The sequence below is a fragment of the Podarcis filfolensis genome (assembly GCF_964270895.1).
Source record: "Podarcis filfolensis genome assembly, chromosome: 7".
NCBI lineage: Eukaryota > Metazoa > Chordata > Lepidosauria > Squamata > Lacertidae > Podarcis > Podarcis filfolensis.
The window spans coordinates 57,715,135-57,742,425 of record NC_139603.1 but is presented as its reverse complement, the minus strand read 5'-3'; the positions used below and the strand labels follow the sequence as shown (position 1 = coordinate 57,742,425).

The 27,291-nt window shown below is 39.5% G+C and overlaps 2 protein-coding genes across 6 annotated transcripts in view; one reads left to right on the top strand and one right to left on the bottom strand.

Moving 5' to 3' along the window:
• LOC310766820 (uncharacterized protein) overlaps positions 1–23,450 on the top strand; it is a gene marked incomplete at its 5' end in the record, with an annotated part of 78,542 nt that extends 55,092 nt beyond the window's left edge. Inside the window, 3 exons of one of the 3 annotated variants that reach the window (XR_014550425.1) lie at positions 21,121–21,175; positions 21,392–21,526; positions 23,346–23,450. Coding sequence is in view for 2 of the 3 variants with exons in the window: in XM_083623479.1 (XP_083479605.1) it covers positions 21,121–21,143 (23 nt within the window). Of the gene's footprint in view, positions 1–21,120; positions 21,176–21,391; positions 21,527–23,345 lie in introns of those variants that run through there. The other 2 variants (XM_083623479.1, XM_083623480.1) reach the window with 2 other exon arrangements.
• Positions 1–27,291, bottom strand: part of PREX2 (phosphatidylinositol-3,4,5-trisphosphate dependent Rac exchange factor 2) — a 107,315-nt gene that overhangs the window by 38,728 nt on the left and 41,296 nt on the right. For 2 of the 3 annotated variants that reach the window (XM_083623167.1, XM_083623165.1), the window contains exons 7-22: positions 23,328–23,461; positions 22,806–22,909; positions 21,367–21,516; positions 16,556–16,700; positions 14,390–14,490; positions 12,018–12,121; positions 11,213–11,262; positions 10,894–10,969; positions 9,999–10,071; positions 9,160–9,302; positions 7,123–7,215; positions 4,939–5,087; positions 4,098–4,183; positions 2,966–3,111; positions 983–1,100; positions 261–445 (exon numbers count right to left, since the gene is read on the bottom strand). In XM_083623167.1, the coding sequence (XP_083479293.1) occupies positions 261–445; positions 983–1,100; positions 2,966–3,111; positions 4,098–4,183; positions 4,939–5,087; positions 7,123–7,215; positions 9,160–9,302; positions 9,999–10,071; positions 10,894–10,969; positions 11,213–11,262; positions 12,018–12,121; positions 14,390–14,490; positions 16,556–16,700; positions 21,367–21,516; positions 22,806–22,909; positions 23,328–23,461 (1,857 nt within the window). The remainder of the gene's footprint in view (positions 1–260; positions 446–982; positions 1,101–2,965; positions 3,112–4,097; positions 4,184–4,938; positions 5,088–7,122; positions 7,216–9,159; positions 9,303–9,998; positions 10,072–10,893; positions 10,970–11,212; positions 11,263–12,017; positions 12,122–14,389; positions 14,491–16,555; positions 16,701–21,366; positions 21,517–22,805; positions 22,910–23,327; positions 23,462–27,291) is intronic. The other variant, XM_083623166.1, reaches the window with a different exon arrangement.

Here is a 27,291-nt window from a genome sequence, read left to right as displayed (position 1 = left end):
AGCGAATGTTTCACTTCTTCAGCATTTGTTGTTTTGAGTTTAGAAGCTCAATTTATGACTACACTACGACTTAATTTTCTTTCTGGGTGAGTGACCACCATTCATGACCATCAATAGGACACAGGTCACTGGCAAAGAATACACTTGAGATTAAATTACAATAATCATATCCATAAATCACATTCATAAATAGGGTGTGCTGCTTCAGTGATCAAAGGAACAATAAAGAACTAAACAAATAAATATTTTATGTTTCATACCTTTGCAGTCAAGCTGAAAAAGCCCTTTGGTTCAATCATCTTTTCCAAAACATGGCATTTTATTCCCGCCGTGCTGTCATACTCGTAAACTACACCATATTCCAGGTGAACATTATCAACAGTTAGACTGACATGGTCCTTCCGTCCATCAATTATTGCCATAGTATTAAATTTGTCAATTACTTCTAAAAACAAATTTAAAAATCAAATTGTTTTGAATCCTATTATGCTTACTAAACTAACTAATATGACTAAATTAACTAATTTACTAAATAAACACCTATTTCATTTTGTTAATGATTGAACAGGGTGAGTCAGGTGAAAGAGATTGTGGTGCGATACTGTGTCTCTGAAACATGGTTCATTTGTTGTAAAGGGATTTAAAAAATATTATCTGCAAACCAAAGCTGTAATCACAGTAACAGACAACCAAAATATGAGTATGCCTTGCTGTTATTCTGCACAATCCAATATGAAAATAAGCTTGCTTAAATCCAGGGTTAGGGAATCTTCTGTATTGCATTAACAAGATAAAAATATACTATGATAGCAGATATGTAATAGCTAATAAAACCATGCAAACAAGCAATAACTGCACTTTAACTTGTACTTTTAATTGTATTATACGAACAGGTGGAAATTGTGTTTGCTTTGGTAAGGGTAACATCCAAAGCTCACCTTTATTTTGCTTAATAACAAAAAAAAACAACAAATAACCCTACCTTCTACTTTGCAGTCAAAGGCATCTCCTCCATCTTCCCCCAAGGGTTTGGAGTTTGTTCTTTGAAGATCTTCCTGGGCACTCTCAATACTGTTATATACCCACTGAATAGAATCTTGCTGTAGGAAAGTAATAACAATGATGAAAGTTTTTACTTTACACAAGTTTTTACTTCACACACACACACACACTAATTCATATTAGCATTGCCAGAGAAACCGTGTTTTTATTCTAGATGAACCAAAAAGGAGATTTGGTATTTTACATTTTTAAGTCCCCTAAGCACACACATCCTTTTTGTGTGTGAGAGAAACTCAAAAGAGGGCAAACATATGCAGAAGATATTCTTGTTGTGGAATTCCCTCCCAAGAGAGGTTAGATTAGTTCCTTCATTGTTATTATTCCATGGGAAGGCTGATTCAGACAGGCCTCTGAAAATTAAGGTACAGACAATGCTGATCACTGGGATGCGGTCATTTTACTTGCTGGTTTTAAATGTTTTGATGTGTTTTAAATATTGTTTTTAGCTGGTTTGCTTTTATTACTTTATATTTTATAATTTAATAATGTTGGTTTGTGAAAAATTGCCCTGAATCCCAACTTGGGAGAAAGGGAGAATATAAATATATTAAATAAATAATAAAAAGCTGTTGCTTGCTGGGTGTTCACCACAAAAATTAACAGATGAGAGAGAGGAAAGCATGGTTTTAAATTGCATTCACTGTAGCAAGACCAGATCACTTCATCATTTGTTTTACTTCAAAATTTGTTCCCAGATATGTAGAACTTTGCTGGACTGGCAATCAAAAAGTGAATCCATCCCCAAAAAATGTTAATTAATTTACTTAATATATTTGAAATCAATCTCATGCTGAGTTACTGAAACATTACATCCCCCATAGAAGCTTATATCACCCGCACTTAAATGCAGCTGGATGAGCCACAAAAATAGCTTGTGTTCTGATAGAATTGAAAACATAGCCTCTAAAGGGAAACGTGTGGGATGAAATGAAAGTTAAGCAAGAACAGCAAAAAAATACAGTTTTGGCACATTGCTCCCATAAACTAGAGCTTAAACTTATTTCTCTTTCACGATCATTGCAATTATATTCATGAAGAATTCAAAATACATTGTATTTACCAGATGAGGTTTAAATCGGAATTCCATTTATATTTTATAAAAGATGCATCATAACAAATGGTATGTTTTAAATCTTAACTTTATCTTACAACACCCTGTTGCCAAAACTGTCAACACAAATCTCCTGAAGATTCGTATATAATAGTGAAAACAAAGAAGATAATCTATCAGAGTATTAAATTTAAATATTGCTTATTTGATTACATCTTGAGCACCTGTTGGCAGGGTACATTCACCAAAGCAAAGCAGGACTGTTTGGATACATATTTATTTGGTTCTTCAGAAAATACCCTGGGAACCAGTGCCCTTGTAGGATTCTCAAGATCATCAGTATAACCCATGGTCATTTTTTTACCAATATAAAGCTGTTCAGAAGTGCAATAAGTTTTGTTTAACTACCGTTAAAACGAAACCTATTGCACTTCACTGGAGCTTTATGACCAGCCTTTGTCTTATCTCTAATAATCCTTCTTTGGAAAGGTTACTTAAAAGGCTGTTGGAGGACATATTTGGCACTAGGTCAAATTTCTTTATATCCCTTGCCTTTTTTTAGCTAAGTTTTTCACCCTGCATGTGCTGCTTTCGGCTGTAGATAATTTTCCCTGAATGCTGGAAAGGAGTAAAGCATTCACAATTATCTCCCTACATCCTGTTCCAAAATTTTTATTTAAAATTGGTCCTCTTTGACTTCAGCAGAACTCACTTCTAATGTGTGGTTCGAATTAGATTAGACAACAGCTTTAGAATAATTGACTATTATATATTTTTAACGTTCATTTGCCAAGGAATGGAAGCGAACTGTATTTTTTGTTTAAGTAGCATTAACAATAAATAAGTAAGCACCATCCTTACATGCATCGGACGTCTGTATTTCCTGCAGGCTGTGACATGGGCAATAACACTTGCATGAGTTTCTTTGCTGACATTAATCCCATTCACTTTAATTATGCACTGTCCAGGGTGGAGGCCAGCAGCTGCTGCTACGGTTCCTTGAAAACAGTTAGAAAAATTGCCAAGTTAGAAATTTCATTCTTAGGGGGGGAAATGCTTGATTTTATAATTGCTGGATTATTCAAGAACATGTTAAATTAAACCAACACTGTGATTCAACAGAATATGTACAAGGTGCTTTACATTAGAATCCCCCCCCCTATAAATTGTTGTGTGATCTATTTTGATAAGGTTATCAACTTGGTGGGAATTGGACACCTCTGGAATTAGTAGCCAATAAAGCAGGTCAATAAAGCTGACAAACAATGGTGACCATGCATTCAATGATGAATTTACACACAACAGCACCACTTGTACTTAGATGTATACCGGTATTTTGTTGTTGCTGACCCTTTTGCCCATTTATATCTATCCTAATCCTAAACATGTCAATCTGGAACTTGTTTATTGGAAAACCTAAATTCAGGTATGCAGGTATGTTTATCTGTCCTGACCTCACAAAGGAGTCAGAGACAGTGAAAGTCACAGGGCTCAAAGGCTTCTTAAGAGTGCATCTCAGTGCAGCAAATCATGGCAGCTCAGCAGAATATAGAGAAATACCATGTTTGTCTTACCTATGATCTAAAAAAAGCTCATAAATGTTGGTTTATTGTTCATAGATTGTTGCTGGGAAACAAACAGTGAGCCTGGGTTCAGATGATGTGCTTACAATGTAGTGTTGCCAAGAGCAGAGAGGAGCATAGCAGGGACTTCTGAGCAGCATGCACCAGTGTGCTGCTCATGCATGTTAAAACCATAGTTAAACAGTAGCTATGGTTTAATATGGTGTGTGAAAACCACTATAACCTTCTTTTATCACTACTATTCATAGAACAACTATCAAAGCAAATACCCATCAAGTATTGATCATATGACAGCCATATATATCTAAAGTAATTCCATCTACAGCTTTCTATATTCATGGGGATGGTTTTATTTGGAAAAGATATTCACAACTACAATCCACTTAAATCCTTCTGCCTACCTCTTCCAACAGCATGGACAACAGAAGGACCAAAGCCTCGTATTTGGAATCCAAGGCCATCCACAGAGTCGGGGATCTTCACTGTCCTGAGTGCAAGAGAAACATCAGGGTGGAAGATCCAAAACCAGTGTGCTTATTACATTTATAAATTTTTACACAGAATATAGCAATTTACTAATAATAAAACTATTGTTATTATTATTATTTAAAATTCTACTAAATTCTCAAACAATGAATTACACATGAAGCTTAGCTTCTGAGAAGGGGGAATAAGCGCTGATGAAGATAGTAGTAGTAGTAGTAGTAGTAATAATAATAATAATAATAATAATAATAATAATAATAATAATATAGTATTTATACCCCAACCATCTGGCTGGGTTTCCCCAGCCACTCTGGGTGGCTCCCAACAGAGGACTAAAAACAGAATAAAAATTCAAGCATTAAAAACTTCCCTAATAATCAAGGAACACTACTTATTCCAGAAAATGCCCTCTTCACGTGTTTAACCTATTGAATATTTATTTGGTGTTGACAAAATGTTAAAAAATAACAGAAAGAAAAACTTAAATCACATTTTCTGATATATTGATACATTATTATTATTTATTATCGATTCATAGTCTCATCGTTATCATTATCAACAACACTAGATATTCCTTACTCTATGTACAAATAATTTTAATTACTTAAATTCTTGTAAGTCCTTTCACCCATTAACGTTTACCCCCTATTCTGATCATTAAAATTTGGCAAAAGAGTGTTTCCTCTTTCCTATTGTATCTGCATGCCTTTGCAACACACCCTCTTCACAATTTACCAAACCAAAGTAACAACTTACTCCCTGGGTTTTGTGCTCACAAGCACCCTGAGGGGCTTTCTGCTGCTTAAACATGCTTTCAGAAAGTTATCCACTTCACTGAAGGGTCTCAGAAAAACGAGGTCACCATTAATGGCAAAGATCTTTTTCCCAACTTCCAGACCTGCCATCTAGATAAGAAAAGATAAGACATGCACAATTGTTTTAACAGAACTAGTGATGTACTAATTTCCTTTACACAAAGGAAGATGCTGAGATGCTTGCCCTGTGAGAGTATGCCCACAGCTATGAAATCTACACAATCCACATTATTTTTGTAGGTCAAAGAAAAATCTCTGTTTTGTAAATTTAGAATTATTGGAAGCATCACTTTGTTATTCATAATATTTATGCAGCCTTGAGAGAAGTGACCAAGAAGTTTAAATTATTCCATATTATCTATCTTGACTCACCTTTTTTCCATTTATTGAAAACCACTTTGCTTTATGGAGATATGCATTTGAAAGCACAGAACTTACTGAATATTTAGGTTTGTGGATACAGCTCAGAAACATACAGAAGCCCAACAGTACCTTCAAAATATTAATTCTTTTGACTGAAAACCTGAACTGCTATATTACAGAAGCCATTCACATCCAGTCAGTTTCATCTTGCAAAGAAAGTGCATACAGCTGCAAGGCTCTGTAATAAATGGAACTACTCAGGGAATATTTCTCAGTTTATTCAAAAGTTAAGCATTTGAATGAAGGCAGAATAACAACCTTGTATTGACAACTGTCAGAGCTACCCTAGGTCCCAGCTCACAAAGGACCAACGCTGCTTCGTTGTTAAGTATAAAAGTCTTTATTGAAGTTCAGTTTCACTTCCAGAGCCGCAGCGCGCAGCCCCACGTCTAAAGTGTCAGACCACTGATGCTCCGTCTGAGTCTCCTCCCCCTTGACACCAATTTAAGATTCTAGCCTTGCTCCACCTTCTCCGCTGCTCCTTCCTCCTCTGGGTCCGCCTGCCCGCCGGGGTTCCGCCCTTTCTAGCCTCTTCTCCCGCTGATTCCCCTGAGCCTTCTCCCTCCCTCCGGCGGGCTTTAGGAGCTGGTTCCCCATCCGGGTCTCCTGCTGTTCCGCGCGCCTGCACATTTGAACTTGGCGCGCGCGCCCAGCCAGCAGCTTTCCTCCTGACCGTTCCACTGCTGCTGTCACTGCTTCCCCCATCGGGGGGGCTAGCTGCAACTGACCTCCCCTCCGTTGGAGGCGTGGTCAGCCCTGACTCCCTCTCTGGAGGAGACACTGCTCCTGACACACGTGACTCCTCCCCCCCACTACGCTCTGGTGGGGAAACTGGTCCCGATCCTCCACTGCTGCTTTGGGGTTCCCCTCTGGCTCCTTGTTTCTGGTGCGTCCCCCCTGGGACCCCCCTTGCCCTGACCATCGGCGCCCCCTTCTGGGAATCTTCTGATTCGCTGGAGAAGCTCATGGAATCTCTCGGGCCACTGTCATACTCCCCTACGCTGCCCTCGGATTCTTCCCCTTCGCTCTCCCAATCCTCTCTCCCTAGTGCTCCTGCTCCTGATTCCCTGACAACAACCTTATCACCAATAACCTGTTTCTCTTCCGAAATTGTTCCCTGACTTATGAAATGACAAAGAACTTTGTAGAGCCAACTTTGTAGTCCTGTACCCACTTATCTGAAAGTAAGACCAACTAAAGTCAATTGAGCTTACTTTTGAGTAGACATATATAGTTAGGCTCATCCTGCACAGGTATGTTTCTTGCGCTAAAACAGAGTTGCTCAGACTTTGTAAGAATATCTCTCTGTAAGAATATATCTTTGTAAGAATATTTCCTGTGACTCCCCAACCAAAAAACTTGACCACGTCTTTGCAGCAGCTCTATACCAGCTCCACTCTTTTCTCATACCCAACCCCATACACAGACCACTTTAACATATCCCCATGAGAAATTCCTCTTACAAAGGCTTGCTCCCTGAACCAGCTCATTTCCAGCAGCACAGTCAACAACTCATGATCTCACTCCTTCCTTCCAACGATTCCAGTGTAGCAAAACCCACATTCTGGGAAATTTGAGCTCTGGCTACCTATAAACTTCATACAAACAATTCACAAGTGGGGAACCGCACTAGGAGTTTTCTAAGTTTTAAAAATATATTTGCAGACAGGAATATCTGTGAAGTAAAATAACCATGTATTACCTCAGCATTTGATCCCTTCTCCACTATTTTAATAATTGGTACTTTGTTTTTGTCTTCCAAGCCGAAACCATAGCTTCCTTCAGTTGATTTAATCTGTAAAAGGGAAATTGACACATGTTGGGAAAAATATTTAAAATACATTTACATTAGAACATGAGGTGCAATCAGATGAGACTAAATCTTGACAAAATGGAGGTCTTGTCTGTTGAAGGAGCAAACACATAGCTTTGGTCTTTTCCTTGTTCAAGCATTGTTACTGGAAGCCAAAGTGGTGTCACTGTCATTTAGTGTCTATTCCAGCCACATTGGTTTGCCAACTACAATCTTTCCTAGACCAAGGAATGGTCACATTAATCCCTGCCACATTAATCCACACTCTGCTCCCCCCCACCCCCCTCTTCTTCCGCCAGTGACTGATGCTGCAGGATTTCCATGGGTTACCTGTCTGCGACTGACCCCAATTTGAGAAGTTAATAGTAACTTATTATGCCCTTAACAACTTAAGATCCAAAGACTTGAAGGAGCACCTCTCCTTATGCCTGCCAATGTACTGAGATCTGCAGGGAAGGCCCTTCTTGTTGCTCTAACATTGGGTGCAGTGTCACAACTTAGTCCCAGCTTGCTGCATTTTAAATTGTGGTTGCATCTAATACTGGCTTTAAATTGTTATTATTTTACTGTATTGATGCTTTGGGCTGTAACCCATTCTGATACAAGTGATGAAGGGCAACTTGAAAACCAACCAACCAGATGTAAATAAGATTAAATAAATGTTGCCAAGAGCAAACTGTTAACACTTTGTGGTTTATTTAAAATGTGGCCACCTAACAACCTGCACCTATGAACCTCAGTCCTGACAAGTATAGCCAACTTCCTGACTGATGTCACTATTGCTCTATGTCAACACACAATGGGATACCTCAATCTATGTTGCTTTCTCACAAAAAGCTTCCTCTCGTAGGTGTATCTTCTGCTGGAAGGTGAAAAGTGGCAGAAAGGACTGGGGTAAGACAAAGGCTGAAACAGGACTTAAGCTGACCGGCAGCTATTCAAGATTGATGTTCTTCATCCAGTCTAAGGTGCCAGAGACTAATTCTAGGCATTCTGTGTGCCTTAAATCTGAGCCACCATGGCACAGCTTCCAAGAGATCTGACATGATCTCTGCAATGCCACTACTGCAAATGCCCAGGAGTTGATTCCAATCTAGCAGAGACACAGGGAACCAATCGTTGTTGTTTTGTTTAATGGTTGTTTTCAGTATTTCATTCATCTGTGGGTTTTTGTTTTTTTTAATTAGCCAACCCAATACAGAAAAGAAAAAGCATCAATGAGATGATGAAGATGATGATGATGATGATGATGATAAAGGAATCTCAATCAGGCCTAAAAGGCTGCTAACTGTAACCTGGCTTCTCATCCAGAGAAATTCAGTGCTCAGGAACAGACTAAATTGCTTAATCATCAGCTTATCTGCTTCCTTGATGACCTGTCAGTTATTTGTCTGCTTATCTGTCTGCTGGAACACTCACACATCCACCTGTCTGTCTACCTGATTATTTCTCTGCTTGACCACTTGCTCAGTCACCTGTGATACCTGCTGCATGCCTCCAGGCCACTAGCCCTTGCACTAAGATATGACACAAGTCACTCAAAAAGATTTATATGACTCCCCAGTTGCTGAAAAAAATGTATCACCCAGGTCAGCTTATAATCAGCTTATAAAAATAGTAGCCAAAAAGTCAATATACAATAACAATCATCAGATGACATTCAGAAGAGGAAGGAGGAAAACAACCCTAGGAATAAAATTCAAATAAATGCAACAATAAAACCCAGTGGAAGTGATACCATATTGATACCAGCTTAGGTGGAAGTCTTGGGTAAAGAAAATAAAACTTGTTATTTTGTGCACCAAAGAAAACATACTGGTTGACAATTGGGCCTCCCTATCAAGTGTATATTAAATAATATGTGTATACGTACACACATGCATTAATCCATGCATACATACTTCATTAAAAAAACAAAAAACTTACCAGCAGTGATTTGGCTATTACATTTTCCACTACTTTTAGATCATGTTTCATGAGCCTGTGCTTCATGTTTGAGCCTTCCATTTCTTCATCAGCAAAAAAACGAAAGAGAAGTGGTTCATCTTTGAACTCACTTTTTTCCAGCACTGTTTGATATAAAAATAATATTATTTTTCTGTGATGCCGCAAACTCATTTTGCTATTGATATTCTGATTTTGCTTAAGCATGTACAAGTGAAACAGCCACATATTGCTTCCCTGTGCCCCCTTCTTCTCATTTCCCCTATGACAAATTCTAGATTTTATGCTCCTCACAGCAGAGACCTGTCCTGCAGGTTCTAAAACTCCAGAAATACTTCAATGATGGAAAATGTATTTTTGCACATAAATCAACAATGGAAGAATTCTGTGTTTGGGGCATTTAGTACTGCTGACCACATTAGCTATCTGTGGCATGCTTTGGAACATACCCAACCATAAAAAACACAAGGTATACCATGCAGAAGTTTACATAGAATAAATATTACCTTTATTAAAACATACATTGGTGGCTCAAACATGTGAGCCACATTGTTCCAGGTACAGGAAAAAATATTTTGCTTCACAAGCCTTACATTATTGATAGCCACCAAGCTTGGGCATTCTTCTCCTTTGGCATGCAATACTGAGACACAAAAGTATCTCCTAGGTGAGGGTTTTCAGTAGTAAAACACAAGGAGGGGGAATGTGTGGCCTTCTCATCATCCATTGGCCATGCTCGCTCGTGCTGATGGGAGCTGGAGTATCTGGTTCAAGAGTTCCAGACTTACAAATTAAGGAGTAGTTGAACGAAAATTGCATACCGTGGTGCATAAATCCATTGTCACAAAGTGCTATTCCAAAGATCATTGCTTCTTCTCTTGTCCTACAATCTCCCTATTAATAAACAATACGTACCTCAATGTAAATATCACAGGCAACAATTCTAAATCAGGAAAACAACCATGTATCACTTTTGCAACATGTACAAAAATTGGGTTGCATATAAATCCATTGTTTTAGAAGCCTTGTATCGGTCCTAGAGTGTTACTGATAAAAAGTAGACACCTCCGTTGGGGAACAATAACCTTTATTAACATACTTGTTTTGGATAGTAGCCAATGCTGCACAAGTGGAATAGCCTTCTGTTTCTGTGGTGATTTCACCATGGCCCCTGCAGCTGTCTACATGGCTCCAAAATCTGCATGTGGACAGCTGCAATGTTGGGGGAAGAGGACAGTGAAGTCTCCTGGCAGAACTGGAAGTCCATTCTACTCAAAGCACAAATAGGGTTGGGTACAAAAAAATCAACTTACAAAAATGGAAGGCAACAAAATCATGACATTTCAAAAAGACTAAAACCCCAACACATTCATGTTCCCACCAAAAGGCAAAGGGGAGAGAAGAAGTAAATCCATAGGGGGGCCACGCCTCCTTATAAGGGTCCCACAAAGGGAGGCAGGTCAAAAATCTTGTCCCCTAGTGGTCCAGCACAGAACTCTGCCCATGCAGCACTGGAAACAATCCAGTAAAAGGGGAATCAGCATTCTACTGTGGCACTGGTAGTTTCCCAATGATGCCAGGTGCTGATGTTGGCCTTGAGGTGTATATAGAGCTACAAGTTAATTTCTACATCATGGGAAAATCTGTATTGATAATAGCAGTTAGTAGACATTCCATTTGCTAATCAAGGCTATGTGCTTCAGAGCATTTTCCTACCTGTGCAATTAGCCAGTCTATCAATTTATTAGCCATGACTATAGATTTGTAGGTTCTTAGATGGTAATCTTTATCTCTAAAGAAATAAAACATACAAAATAATTCAATCCCAAATTGACATATTTGACATTTATTGAATATCACACATAACATGTCCCATGATTTAGCCAACAGATTGCCATTGCCACAGTTGTTCCCTGTTGCAACAACTCCACCTCACTCTCCATTACCAACACATTAATCAATCTTTCGCCCTCCCTACGTTGGGAGCAACTACTATCTAACATTCTGAAGTAAAAGCTCTGAAAACAAGACCTACCTTACCACAGGAGTAAACAGGCTGTGCAGACGACAATATAATCTTACACCCTGTTAAGAGATATAAACAGGTTTAATGCCAACCTGATGTTCAAATAAAAAACCAATAAGCACTTGTTCAAAACCAGTTAATTCAAACTAATACTGTGTTGGATCCAACCTTAGTCATGTTTGGAGAACCTTAGTAGGCATTCTTGTAAATTCAAAACACATTGGTGGACCACAGAAATTTTATCTTTGAAAAGCTAGATTGCTTTTAGAATGCTAGAAAGGTAGACAAATTTAATATTTCAATCGGCCTACTGAATAGACTCAGCTCTGAGCATGACCAAGCCTGAGGCTAATCCATATTTTGAATATTTCTGTAAATTGTAGTATTAAAATGGCAGACTGGTAAAGCAACTATCACAGGCACATGTGAATGCTCCAAAGTTTAGCTAAGTTCCTACTCAGCCACCTCCATTGATTAGTCAATGAGTATTTAAATACAGCCATTTCTCATAGTTGTCATTTTGGTATACAACAGCAATATTGCCTTTCAAATGTAGGTGATTACCCCACTCCAATATGCATTTTTATTCCATACTGAGCAACCTATGAAGTATAGGAAAAGGACCTCACTGGGCCCAGTGAACTGGAGAACAAGTTTCTCATTCTCCTTCCGAGAATACTTATTGTGTTATAATTTCATACGTTCAAGCTCGTGTGTGTGCAGTGATGGATGAATTGTTTTAATATAGAAAAATCTTTTTTTATAAGAGTATCTGGTAAATTTATACTATACTATGACATTATAAGGTTTATACCTTGGAAATTACGTCCTGCATTTCACTTCTCGGATAGTATGTGCCATCATCATAACGGAATCTGTAGAGCATGTGCTCAGGCTTGAACTGATGCTTGTCAGTAACTAAAGCAAAGGCAAACGTAAAAGACAGATGAAAAAAATCTAGTGCTCTAACACCCGAGATGTGTGTTTTCCGAAGCTTCTCTATTTCTGTGACTCTAATTTGCTTAAACTATTTTTAATACTGAATTTTAAATTGTTGTAACCCACCCTAAGACCTGCTGGTGAAACCTTATATGGTTGCTTTCTGCCATGTTCCCAGATCCCTTTTATTGAGAAGCCATTAGTATATACAGTCGGACCTCTGAAGTTGAACGCCTTGCGAGTCGAACATTTTGGCTCCCAAACGCTGTAAACCTGGAAGTGAGAGTTCTGGTTTACAAGCATTCTTTGGAACCCGAACGTCCAGCGCGGTTTCCACGGCTTCTGATTGGCTGCAGGAGCTTTCTGCAGCAAATTGGAAGCCGAACCTTGGCTTTCGAAGTCGAACTGACTTCTAGAACAGATTCCATTCGACTTCCGAAGTACAACTGTACTTATAGTTAAGGATTTTCTTGTACCACCCTAGGCCCCTTCAGAAGGAAGGGCAGAATGTAAATTCATTACTCATCAACAGGGAATTCCTGCACTACCTTTGATGCATGACATGCCTTAATTAATCAGAGGCATGTTTTAGTCCACTATCCATCCTGGCTCACAGCAGCTACTAGCTGCTCTATGTATGTACATGTGGGGGGGGGGGTGCTATTGAAAATGGCAGAAAAATCCCTTCCAGTAGCACCTTAGAGACCAACTAAGTTTGTTATTTGTATGAGATTTCGTGTGCATGCACAATGCTGGTAAACAACTGAGCTGATTTGCAGAGGCTTCTCAAACTAAGCAACGGTCTGTTAAGAAGGACTGAATGAAAGGCGGGGGCAGTAGCTGCAGGAAAAATAATTACAGGCAGCATTTGAAGATGCTTAAGTGAGTAGGCATCAAAAGAGGGAGCAACGAGCTACATGTTGCTCAGCCTTGCTCTGTGGTCTATATTGATTGATTCACCTCTAATATTGAAAGAAATTAAGTGGTATGAAGCTCCTCATTGTAGCTATAGGCTGGTATTTATCAACTTGCCTTCCATATCAGCAGAGGAAAATGCTTTTTCTTAAAAGGCAGCTGTGCTTGCTTACTAATTAATGGCTTGAAGCAGGCTTTCCAAGAGGAAATTTGGAGGGTTGGGGAGTGTGTGAGTGCATACTTGCATTCATTAGATGTGATTATGACGTATTAAGGAAAACAAGCAAAAAATAATGCCTGCAATTTCTGTAATAGGTCTGAGTTTATTTAGGCTTTAGCAAACAATACTTAATGCAGTGTGCATGTATAATAATACTAATTATTTTTTTCCTTAAAATGTATAATTAAAGTTGTGTGTTTGTAATGTGAACCTGACTCCTTCACAAACACACGTCCTTTCTCAGTTGAAAAGCAGATGGTTCATTCAACTTTATTTTAAGAATTCTATTCCTGTGGACAACACAGCTGGGTCTACTTCGTAATAAAAGTAATATGTCTGGCTCAAACTTCTGTGTTCTGTCTAAAGTAATGACTCCATCAAAACAGCCGATAAAATATTCATTAAATTTCTATTGGGTCAATCGAGGATTGAATTCTGAGTATAATTTAAAAGGAAAGTTATTTCTTCAAACAAAATTTTTATATAGTACATTTAAATATAGTCTGACATAAGAAATTATTATACACTTCCAATCAACAACCGATTTACGCATGTCCGACTGATATGTGATCCAGCACACATGCACAGCACTGAACCTAGAAGTGACCCTAAAATGTCACTGAAAGGGCGGAACGGGGGTGGGGCGGGTTGGAATGCTTTACGCAGGTCCCACCAAAACATGTGGGGGTCTAGAACATATCCCCCGCCCAAACAAGGATTGCCTGTATGCATTTTTTCATCCTGTCTAGAGAAAATCTCCTCTATTAAAGTGAGGTGTCGATAAACAACGTAGCATATTTGTAGTAGATTTCTATCCAGCATTTCCTGTCACCAGGCAATAGAGAAACATACCCATTGTTAGCAAACTCTGATTGTCTTGCTATCAGCAAGCCTCCTGCTATAGCATTTCACCAGACTTCAAATCTACACTAACTATTATTGAGAGCTGTACTTAAGTCATCTATGAGGAATCCTGGATCTCATCCTTGTTATTCCAAATGTGTGGTAGCTGTCTCCATGAGATACACATGGAGACAGCTACCTTCAAATACTTGAGGGCTGACTGACTGACTGACTGACATAAATACTTGAGGGAAGGGGAATATAATTACCATGGTGTATAATGCCGTTCTCTAGTAAAGCCTGACCAAGATGAACACCTTCTTCGGGTCTGTGGATCTCCCCAATTTCCAGCAACCAGGATACAAACTCACTAGTTAGGGGAAAAAACAATGAATTATTTTAGCATATTTTAAAATTAAATGGCAGAAAAATAATGACTTCAAATGAATCAAGATTGTTATGGAAGCAACAAAACTTGGTTTGGTTTTTAAATTTACTATTCAAGAATTCATACAACTCCTCCACAAATCTAGAGCCCTTGTTCCCTTCAGCAACAAGCTATGATATAGATAAGGACATAGGAATATGGCACTATGAACTATGAAAAGAATCCAGCACACAGATTAGTGTAGGTTATCTCATTAACTTGGATAAGTGTAGTTTGCTGTCTTTCAATTTGTCATTTTATGCTGCTTTTTTGTTTTGATTGTTAAATTCTTGGTTCAGCAATAAAACTGCTAGCACATTTGCAAAGCTAAGCAGGATCCAGTATGGAGCCTCCTAAAAGTTACTTATGAAGTTACCCAGAGCTGGCTCTTTCACTTTCAGAACTGCCATCACCTGAAGTATCTAGTGTGTGCATTGCTGCACATAAATAGCCTTCAGTTCCCTGGAGCAATGTATATTGATAACATGCCACAACTCCAGGGGAGATTATACAAAGAAAAAAACATGGCTGCCCTCACGCCCCCATACAATTTCCTTGAGAGTCATGTCATCAGTATATGTCGCTTCAGGGAAAATGAAGACTATAAGTGCAGCAATGCACATACCAGCTACTTCAGACCTGCTGTTCTGAATGTAAAAAAGAAGAGTGCCAGCCTACAGCCACATCATCATAACTATTTTTAAGAGACTCCAGCACACTCAGCCACATAACTGTGGAACTGAGACAGATTGTAGATTCTGAACTGAACCCACATCCAATCCACACTTCAGTCAGGAGGTGCAGAGAAGGTAATTGCTTCAAATTCATGTTTACTGAATTCTTCCTCTGGCCAAATGAAGTTTAGTCACCTCCAAGTAAAGTGCTAAAGCCCAAGAGCTGGTGACTGTATTTGGTTAATGCCTGTCTCTTATGCATCTTCTAGACTCTAAAATTTAGAGGGTCAGCCATCCAAAGAAATCTCTAGTTGCATGTTTGAGGGCTTCCAAATTATCACTGTTTTCAGATGGGATTCTGCCACATACCTGCAAATTCAGACCATGCAATTAAAGCTTATATGGAGTTCTTGCACAACAAACCCACTTCCCCAAAAGACTGAACTTTTTGAAACAAGGATAGGGACACAAACTTACCGTAAGTGGAAATTGTGGGATAGCACTTTCTTTTATACAGTTAATGTAAAAGTAAGTACATTAAACTTATGTTAATTATTAAGAGGGTGCCATCAACCTTGGTTTATGTCTAAAAGAAATTTCTATGTTGTCTAGCTTCCCTGCGAATGAATCGGAGTGAATGCTTATTAAGTAGCCAGTGTCATCTAATCTGCCTGCAGACAAATCAGGATTAGTGCTTAATAAACAGGTAATCTCAACGTGAAATGCTCTTTGCTCCTAGCCCTTGAGACCTGCCTAGAGAAACTTCAGCCTGGCACCTTCAGTGAAAATCTGGGAGGCTGAAAGAAGGGCTCCTGTCAGTTTTTGTTGTTCTGCCTGCTGGATTAGACTAAATTTTAGTCTAATTTAAGTTTTATCCTGTTCTCCATTGGCCAACCAGATAGCTATGGGAAGTGCACAAGCAGGACATCGGCACAGGAGCAAGGGCAATTGTCATAGAACTGTAGAGTTGGAAGGGACCCTGAGAGACATCTAGTCCACCCCCTGCAATGCAGGAATCTCGGCTGAAGAATCCATTATTTTGGGTGTATGAAATAACATGGTGATTTCAACTTCAATATTTGGGAGGCAACAGGTGGACATTTACATACACAAATTGTACTAATTTGTCTCATAAATATTCTATCTTAAAGAATTATCATGTCTGCTGACTTACATAATCATTTAAGAACAATTTGGTTAGCTAACATAGGAATCCATGTTTCATAGATATAGCCCTCTTGATTTGTTCTTAACTAACTAGAATGGCAAACACTAGCTAAAACAAGGTTTCAGTCAAGTGAAATCCAAAATAGAAATAGAAACACATATGGTACCTTCCAAGAAAGCATTTTGGGAAAGTGGTTAATTTTCTCTTCCGGTCTTTGATCAAATTTCCTTGTCTGCACATCATTTTGTAAAGTTTTTCTCCTTGTTCAGAGATCATCATCCAAGTATCTTGTTCCACACCTAGTTTTAGTCCTGAAAAACAAAAACAAAGTTATTTTTTTATTTGAAATGTTTCCAGGTTTTTGTAACTGTAGATTTATCAGATACAAATATACATCTTAGCTATAAGATAAATATATAAGTTCTTTGGCTTTTATAACAAAACTGGAATGGTAATGTTATTGAGAGTGGCATTTGAACCATTTCCAACAAAGTAATATATGCAATCAATTTTTGTATATATAAAAAGAGACATCGCAATGCCCAAGAGATTCTATAAGGCCTTGCATTTCCAGTTATAAATACTGCATAATGAAGTAAGAAGAGCCTGCTGGACCAAGCCAATGGCCGATCAAGGCCAGCATCCTATTATCACAGTGGTGAGCCAGATTCCTGTGAGAAGCACATAAGCAGGAGCTGAGCTTCTGGCCTCCTGTGGTTTACAGCCACTGGTATTCAGATCTCAGACAGCTGATCTGGGCAAGATCCCTGCCAAATGCAATAATGGCTACAGTCTTTTCAGTCATCACCATTCATCAGTGAACTCATCTCACAGTGATTCTAAAAGTCCAAAAGGGCTGAGTACCAGTCTACCTGCAGGTTCGCCAGGAAAACCAGAAAATAGCTACAGTATCAGCTTGTCAAAATTAGATAATGAGGGAAGGGTCAGAAGTTCATAATCAAATAAAAGCAGTACAAACAAAACCTGGTATCAGCTTCTGTTAGAGAAGAATCGCCTTTGCAAACTACAGCCTAGCTACTATATTTCTTGACTTACTGCAAGGACTTTTAGCTGTGCAATGGAAATTGTCCACCCTCCTCTCCCTGCACAAGCCCTGAATCTGCTCTGGAGGGTTGGGAGAAGCCCCAAAACAGATTTAGGGTCATGTGGGGTCAAGCAGAAGAGAGGGCAGGGAATTTCCATTGCACATCTAAAAGTCCTTGCACTAGTGGAACTGTTTAGTCAGATAGTGCCCTAAAGAAAGGAAAAAGTAAACGTACAGAGCCATGGAATTACACCTCCCTCACCACTCCTCAACCTTGAGGTCTAACATACACACATAAGTGTTCCAGAGCTGGACCAGATCCTAGAAGGTAACAATATTTTATAAAGAATGCCTTGGGCAGCCACTTTGAACCAGGTGCAGTTGGTGAGACAGCACTGCTTAGCTGACCTCCCAACACTGTGTCACTGTGGCATACTGCAAGGGCGATGGGGAAGAGCAAAGCAGTGAAGAGGTCAGTACAGGGCAAACACTCCAGTGCAGCCAAGCTAGTGCTCCTGCTTGTGTGTTTGCACCATGCCAACTTCCCGGCTGCATCACTCCCAGTATGCCAACAGTGACAGGGGATCAGGTAAACATCAGCACACCATCAAAACCTACCGCTCTGTGTTGCAGGGTACAGTGGTACCTCGGGTTACATACGCTTCAGGTTACATACGCTTCAGGTTACAGACTCCGCTGACCCAGAAATAGTACCTCGGGTTAAGAACTTTGCTTCAGGTTGAGGACAGAAATCATGCTCCGGCGGCACAGCAGCAGCGGGAGGCCCCATTAGCTAAAGTGGTGCTTCAGGTTAAGAACAGTTTCAGGTTAAGAACGGACCTCCGGAACGAATTAAGTACTTAACCTGAGGTACCACTGTATTAATACAGGGTGATTCATAATGAAGTATACAGTTTCCAAGTGCTGTAATACAGTAACAGGCGACAACACAGACCACAACTGCGAACCGTGAGGTAGATGTACTCACAAAGTTTTTGTTCCGCTACTGAGGGAAGTGATGTAGGTGATAGTGCATGTGTCACATGACTAGTCAGGCAAAATGGCTGCGTCTGCAGTGAGAAGGCATTTTGTGTTGTTGAACTGAGCAAAACAGAATCTGTAACTGTTGTGCAATGGCATTTTCAATCGTAGAAAATGTATCTACGGTTGGCACTAAAAAATTGAAACTATGGGCTGATTGTGCAAACTTAGAACTCCTAGATAGTCATGTGTATCAGAAGAAGTCGTCAATAGTGTTTGCACCACCATTCAACCAGTGGCGTAGCGTGGGGGGTGCAGGGGGGCCGGCTGCACCGGGCGCAACATCTGGGGGGCGCTCGCTCGCACTCGCAGCTCTCTGCCCCTACCTGGCTCCACGGGTTAGGGGGCGCAAATTACTTGCCTTGCCCCGGGTGCTGACAACCCACGCTACGCCACTGCATTCAACGAAGCCTGGGAAAATCGATGCGTAGGGTGAGTCACTTTGGGGCAAAAATGGATTAGCGGTTCAATGTGTGTTGTGTGACAAAGAACATCTGTGACTGTTTCTAAAAAAAAACTTTAAACATTCCCCTGCAATTCTGTTACAGGTAACATAAGATATGTTACATTCTTCTTTTTTTATAGTGCATTGAAACTGTGTACTTCATTGTGAATCACCCTGTATTATTGGTTGAATTTGTCTGTACTTATAAACTGTTGGCATCATGAGTGCCAATTATAAGGATAGGACCCTTCAAAGGTGCGGCTACTCAGTGGCAGCAATGGGTGAGCTCTCCTCAGCTCAGTTCAGAATTAGGCTCCACTAATACATTTTTTTCTTGAAAAACAATTACAGTATAAATCTGTTAAATATAGATTTAATTCTCCACAGTTTTTAAATTCCCAAACTTGGAAATTGTGTCACATGCCCAACGGCATAATTGGGAGCAAAAAGGGCCCAAACATTTACCCAGAATGCCTCACCCGTGAGCTGTCACCCATTTCCTTCATACCAAATTCATTTGTCAGTGGCAGCAGCACCATGAACAACCAGGTCTCCTTTGTTCCCTAATGCCTAGAATTCTGAAAAGGCAGAATTCCAGACTGCAGGGACCATGAGACATTTAGTTTTCTAGTGCACCTGGGTAATTAGCAGGGATGTGGACAGAGCATGTTCCAGGTTTGTTTGCACCTGGGATGCTGTTAAATATACCCTTAGCAGTGCCAGGAGACCTGGGTCATGTGGTTTCCAGGATGCCTGATAGTTCTACTGACTACTCAGATACCATGGGGAGACAACGTGTTCCCCGAGCTCCTTGCTGATTTGAATATTGTCAGAAGCTCAGCTTACATTCCAAGTGGAATAACTCTGCAAGGAAGTGACACTTGGTTCTTAATACAGCTGAGTAACACAAGCAGGAGAAATTTTAAACCTGATAGAAGCAGACATTCATTCATTCATTTATTTAAGTATTTCTATACTGCCACATCATAAAATAAAGGGGTGCTGTACGTGTTAAAACATAAAACACCATTTAATTTTTTTAATGTAATTATTCTCTAAGGTTACTGGCTAATCAAAAGTAAGCATTAAATATCTGCAAAGGACTGAAAGTTAAAAGGGAGAAAATTAGGAAAATGACATCCTCATCGCTTAAAAATCACAGGGGCGGGGAGATGAGAGATCATATGCCTTCCCCTCATCTCCCTTACTTTTTTCAAGTAACAGCATTTAAGATCACAAGATCTCTACTTCAGAAAGTCAGCTGAATTTCCTTTCCAGTTATCCGTGTGCAAACTTTTCAATTCGTTTGCATCCAGGGAAGTGAGCAGAATTTTCGCCAATGCTGTCGTATGAAGCAAACAAAAGAATTAAAATTTCTCTTTATTCACGTTGAATGGAATGCTGTTTACTGCCACTTTTAGCAAAAGCATTTGAATTTTTGCAAACTGTGCTGCTCATGAATCATCGGCAATTCTGCTTGCAATTAAGGCATCCTGCTTTGTAAAAGAGGTGTTTACACAGATGTTTCAGTTATAGTTAGCAGGAGATGGCAGAAAAAAATAAAGGTTGTAAATATAAGAATTATTTGAGAGATGTTTCAAAAGCTTCTGTCTTGAGAACTGAAGTGATAGATCATCCTGCTCTTACTGTCTTGTTTTTGCCAAAGCCTTTGGCTATACTTTTTCCTGTGTCTTGACTCCTTTCTATACAGTGGCTTCTTTGTGCATTAAAACCACAGTACTCACACAAGCCTCATGGGAGACCCAAAACACATTCCTTCACCTAATGTTGCCATTGATGGATGATCCAAACACCTTTCATTATAGTGGCACCTCAACTGCAGGGAAATCATGGCTCCCCAGGACTTTGTAGGTGGAATTCGCTGACAAAATTCAACAACTTCCTATGCAAGCATTTCTGTTGCTCCTATAATTGTTGTGTGTCCAGGCACCTATTGATTACTGCTTAAGAAACCATTTTTATACAGTGGCAAATGCTGATGTATTTGGAAACCATTCAAAAATTTGGAGGACTATATTTTATTTTATTTTTTTCAGTTTTGAGACAAAATACTCCAAGCTTTACAAGTTGAGAAAGAGCCTTCACGTAGTCTTCTATATCCGTCCTCCTCCCATGCTGCATTGCCCCATCATCTCATGAGTGTGTATTCCTATTCTATCTCCTATTGTTGTCTAAATAGGCAGGGGGCAACATGAATGGTGAATGGAAGAAAGGAATCTCCAACATATTTTTTGGTAAGAATGCCAGCTCAGATCCCCAAAGGAAGCAGAATAAAGTGTGTCAATTAAGGCATGAAAGAAATAATGGGGGTTGAATTCTTCTTGGCTCAGGCTGAGGAAATCCTCAGATAGGAGGCACAAAGCCAATTTCCTCCAAGTGTGATATTGCCTAGAAATAACCCACAATTTGACATTTATGCTCTCACCTTTTCTCCTTTCTCTTTCTTTCAGAATAGCTTCCAGCCATTCCTGCTTTTCTTCGGGTGTTTTAGCCATACACACAAACCATTTATTCTTTGCTGTGTTGTGTATCTTCCAACCATTGAGAACTATGTGACCACTGCTGTGATAATCAGCTAGAAAAAGGTAACACAAAGGAAACTTTGGAGGATGTGCATGAATGTTTAGCAAGTAAACCCTCTGGCCCATACAAAGTATTTTCTGATCCCACCCTGAGACAGAAAAATTACCCTCAACACTACCAGCACGCACACTGCCCTCCTTTAAAAAAATCAATAGAGTCCTCAGATTTTATTATCTACCTCAACACCAAACAATCAATGTGGGAGGATAAGCTTCTCCCTGAAATACATTTATCAAGGGTTGTATCCAACAAAGTTAGAGCAGACACATTGAAATTAATGTTAGTCATTGTCCATTAAGTTCAATAGAGGCCATGTTGGATACAACCCAAAGACAATCTCACAATGAATTTTGGCATATAAGAACGTTGCAATTGATGAGCAGCTAATGTCATTTAGAGGAAAATGTCCACTGAGGTAAGATATGCTGTCCAAACATGCAAAGTATGGCATAAAATTCTGATTTTGTTGCAATTCCTCATCATCTTTCTTATGATGCAGACATAGTATTCAACAGCACAGGCAGATCTGGGCTGCTGATGTGGTTTCCCAATGCTAAGAAACACCTATTGATGGACAGTTCAAATAATAAAAAAATATTTTACGGGGTCTGAAACAGCTAAGTGCCCCATTGAATGCTTAATGAATGTTTTCTCCTCAGAGTGTACTACCACTAACTAATTTTGTCATCACAAAACTATACTGTCTCAGCACAGCAGCTCATAGAATAGATTACAGTGGTGCCCCGCAAGACGAATGCCTCGCAAGACGGAAAACTCGCTAGACGAAAGAGTTTTCCGTTTTGGAGGTGCTTCGCAAAATGAATTTCCTATGGGCTTGCTTCGCAAGACGAAAATGTCTTGCGAGTTCCTGCTGGTTTTTTTTCCTTTCCCCCCCCTTTTTCTAAGCCGCTAAGCCGCTTATCCGCTAAGCCACTAAGCCGCTAAAAGCCGCTAAAAGCCGCTAATAGCGCTAATCCGCTAATCCGTCAATGGGCTTGCTTCGCAAGACGAAAAAACCGTTAGACAAAGAGACTCGCAGAACGGATTCTTTTCGTCTTGCAAGGCACCACTGTACATGCCTTTGTTTAACTCTTCTTATTCTTATAATCTTTATTTAATTTCTGCTAAGTACTGCCAAATTACTGCATGAATATTAAACCTATATAGATTATTGCAGATATAAAGAAATGCAAAACCAACAGAATAGCTCAAAAAGAAGATGCATTTATATTTAGTTACAACAACCATTTTAAATTATCTCCATGGTTCAGATGCACATACCGGTGCCATCATCTACATTCTCGACTTCCATCACCTCTGTGTTTATTCTGCCCCGGAAGAGATAACGGTGGCCTTCTGTTGATGCTTTGCTGTTCTTCAGTCGTCTTATGGTGAGGGTAGGGGAGAAAGAGCAATGTTCAGACATTGACTTTGCTATTTTCACTCCAGAATCATCACAACTATTAATCATTATTACCAATTAATTATATTACAGATGTATTACAGATGCAACAAATCTTTTTTTAAAGGGCTACTGTCCATCTCTGTATGCTGTGATTAAAAAAATATATAAAAAAAAGTTAAGCTTGAAAAGACAGGCAAGAAGGATACCTTGCAGACCTATTGTTTCCCCCCCCAAAAAATTAAGTGTAGTTGTTTTGCATTCTACAGAGTGTATAATTTCAAAAATTTAATGCATATATTAACATTAAAGTAGCTAAATCAAAATATCAGAAATATTTTTAACATTAAAATCTACATCATTTTGTTTTATGGAGTCAGTCTTCGGTGCATGTTTCTTACCTGTGTTTTCTTTTGCAGTAGACCAGAAGGTTGTCAAAAAGAAAAAACACCCGTTCCTGAATATTTCCTGCAGATATTTTCAGCAAAACTCCATACATCAGCATTTCTGTGCACGTGTCTGTGATGTTAGATCCCTACCCAAGAAACATATTTTAAAAAAATGATTGGATCCTAAAGGCTGGTAGAGATTGGCAAAACCAAGATACATAGAATTTGGGACCAGTTTACCTACAAGATTGCCTTACCCCATATTTGCCCACTTGACTGCTTCAATAAGTGGAATTGGCACTTTTACAGGTGCCACATAACACACTGCATATGTAAGAATTTTGGAATTCCCTGCCTATTGATATTAGGCAGGCGCCTTCACTGTACTCTTTTCAGGGCCTGCTGAAAACATTCTTATTTAGACAAGCCGACCCAGTTATTTAGAAAGCTTATATGAGTTTTAATTTGTTTTAGTCTATTCTATTGTGGTTTTAACTTTCTGTACGTTTTAAATTATGGTATAAATTCTTTAGTGATAATGTCATTGTTTTATATTTTTGTAAACTACTCTGGTGTTTTTTCTACATATTTCATCAAAGAAGATTTTTTTGCAAAAACACACCCTAATCTGCAGATTTTAATCAAGAAAGCAAAATAACACACTTTATTGCAAGTATTGGGGGGCAATGGTTTTTGGCCAGAATTCTTCCATTGCTACCAGATCTTGAAGAATTTTGCTTCCCTCTAAATCTAATGACCGGTTTTCAGTATTGAGTTTCCCCTTAAACTGTTCTCATACCTAAGAAGATTGCTGCCCTGGGATCCTTTGGGAGGAAGGGTATGATATAAAATTAACTAATTAAGTAATTATATGATGTCAGGTTATTTGCTCTTGAGTGGCAGCTACTCTCAGTGGTCTCAAGCAAAAGTGTCTTTCTCACAAGCAGGACATGTAGGCAGCAGCAATTTTCCACTGTTCCCCAGCAATTGATAGCTTATATCCATTATTACTAGTAGCCATTGATAGCCTTAAAAAGGTAAAGGACCCCTGACAGTTAAGTCCAGTCGCGAACGACTCTGGGGTTGTGGCACTCATCTTACTGGCCAAGGGAGCTGATGTTTGTCCGCAGACAGTTTTTCCAGGTCATGTGACCAGCACGACTAAGCCGCTTCTGGCAAAACCAGAGCAGCGCATGGAAACGCCATTTACCTTCCCGCCAGAGAGGTACCTATTGATCTACTTGCACTTTGACGTGCTTTCGAACTGCTAGGTTGGCAGGAGCTGGGACCGAGCAATGGGAGCTCACCCCGTCGTGGGGATTTGAACCGCCAACCTTCCGATCAGCAAGCCCTAGGCTCAGTGGTTTAGACTACAGCGCCTTCCTAAATCCCTGCACACCATTCTACTTTGGGAACATGAAAACTTGTACTGCACCCTTAAACATATTTCCTTGGCTATAAGCATGAACAATATCAATGGAACCTGCTTTAAGGTAAAATAAGCTGAGGGCTAGAATGTTAGTAATTATGTGTGGTTCAGAATGTATAGCTAAGCCATTTGTACAAGTCAGAACTATGCTGAATTAGGAACTATAACATCTAGCATAATGACATCTAACATTATTAATTGATTGGCTGAGCAAAATAATTTCTTTAAAAGGCACTCTAAAGAATAGGTAAAAAACCAATAAAATAATGTGCTTTCGCAGCTAGTTATTTGCACTTTGTTATATGTGCCTAAGATGGACCATCAAATACCCTGGAAATGATTCACGCTACTGTGTCCTTTGAGATGTAACTACAGATCAAAAACAGGATATCCATGATCTGAAACCTATCAATAAAAATAACTGTTTGTAACAGAATACAACATATTATCTAATTAGCTTGCCGGCTAGAAAACAATTGTGTTTGAGTTACTCCATACAGTATCAGGGGTTTCTTCTCTTGTGAATCCAAAAACGTTACTACCTATTTTTCTAACAGCTGAGATCCTGCTATATGAACATCATCTCAGACAAGCTGTACTTTGATGAGGATATTGAAATTAGCATTGTACTATGATTTTTAAAATAAAATTAATTGAAGTTTTAAAGACTATATTCTTTTTTTTAAAAAAAGTCTGTATTCCTACAATTTTTTTAATTGTCAGCAACACAAGATTAGCTTATGAAACTTTTGTGTAGGAATGCAAGTCATGCTTTGATCCTCCATCATATGCTAAAAATAGTCCTCTTCCCAGCTAAGCAATGTGCTAAACATTTTCTTCTGACAGAAAATCTCTAACAAGTGTGCTTCTCTGTTCTTAAGCATTGTAGCAAACCAGATGTTTAGTTAATTAAACCAGCTCTTGCAGTGTAGAAGAATTTATTGCAAAGAAGCCTCCGAAAACTGGCTAGGTTTTGCAGAAACCATTTAAATTCAGAGAGTTTAAAGTGGAAAACTATCATATGAAGAAAAAGTCTTCCTTTACTGGGTATTAACTTGTAACTAAAACATACCTTCAAATCTAATTACTAATACAGGGCTGGATGTGACATCACCTTACTGAAAAACTATCATTATCCAACATTATGTTACTGGTACAAAACATAGGAAGCTACTCTGAGCTGAAGCAACCAGCTCAAAGCTCTTTGCACACTGAGCTTCTCAGGTAGACTTGAGGTTGAACAACAGGTTTGATTACCCATTTTCCTTCCAAGGTAAGGGAAACTGACCTCACTAAGCCTGGCAAGACAGCTTACTCTTACCCCTTCTTGCACTAATTCGACTTAGGTTGGTAATATGAGGCTGGTTGCCCCATAATAACTAATATGTGTTTTGATTTGAACATAGTAACACAGGACTAAAGGTAGAAATAGATTATACCGTGAATACTTGGCTACTGCCAAAAGCAGTAACATCAGGTAAATCTCAGTTCACAACAGCGATGTGAGTTTTCCTAACCACACTCTTTTTCCTTAGGAACAGTGAATGCCTCAGTGCATTTGAATCACATCACATGCTTTCTGTGACTAAACCTTATCAAGGGACGGAAAAAAGAAAGTATTTGGTGACTGCATTTGTCACCAACCATCCAGTACCCATATTGTACAGCAGGGCTCACGCTATAAAGGAAAAGGCAGAGAATCCATAATGAAATCCACAACCCATCTTCTGATACCTCATCCCAACCCTCTCAATTTCAGCTAAATCATGCCCTCTAAACCATGCATTAAGAATATACTAATAAAAGCCCTGCTGCATCAGGCTAAAGGCCCACCTAGCCCATAGTCTCACAGTGGCCTACCAACCTGGTGCCTTACGAGAAGACCACAAGCAGGACGTGAGCACAAAAACAGTCTCCCCACTCATGATTCACAGTAATCCATATTCAGAGACATACCACCTCCATCAATGGAAGGGGAACATAGCTATTGTGGCTAAAGGTAAGGGACCCCCCTCATTCTCCTGAAATTCAAGCATCCACCCAGAGTGTTCCATTGACAGATAAGAGAAAGAAGTTGAGACATAGTAGTAATCATAATGGGAAGGGGGGTGGAGACAGAATCAGGATGCTCCCTTACACGTGTTTCCCTACCATAACACACGTTTCCCCACTTGTCCTGAAAGAGACAGGGTAGTGAAAGGGAATCTCATCTTAATCCCACCCTCTTCCTCACCCACTGAAAATATAGTAATAATAATAATAATAATTTATTATTTATACCCCGCCCATCTGGCTGGGCCTCCCCAGACACTCTGGGCGGCTTCCATAGAAACCAAAAATACAGTAAAATATCACACGTTAAAAACTTCCCTGAACAGGGCTGCCTTAAGATGTCTTCTGAATGTCAGGTAGTTGTTTATCGCTTTGACATCTGCTGGAAGGGCGTTCCACAGGGCGGGCGCCACTACCGAGAAGGCCCTCTGCCTGGTTCCCTGTAGCTTTGCTTCTCGCAATGAGGGAACCGCCAGAAGGCCCTCGGCGCTGGAC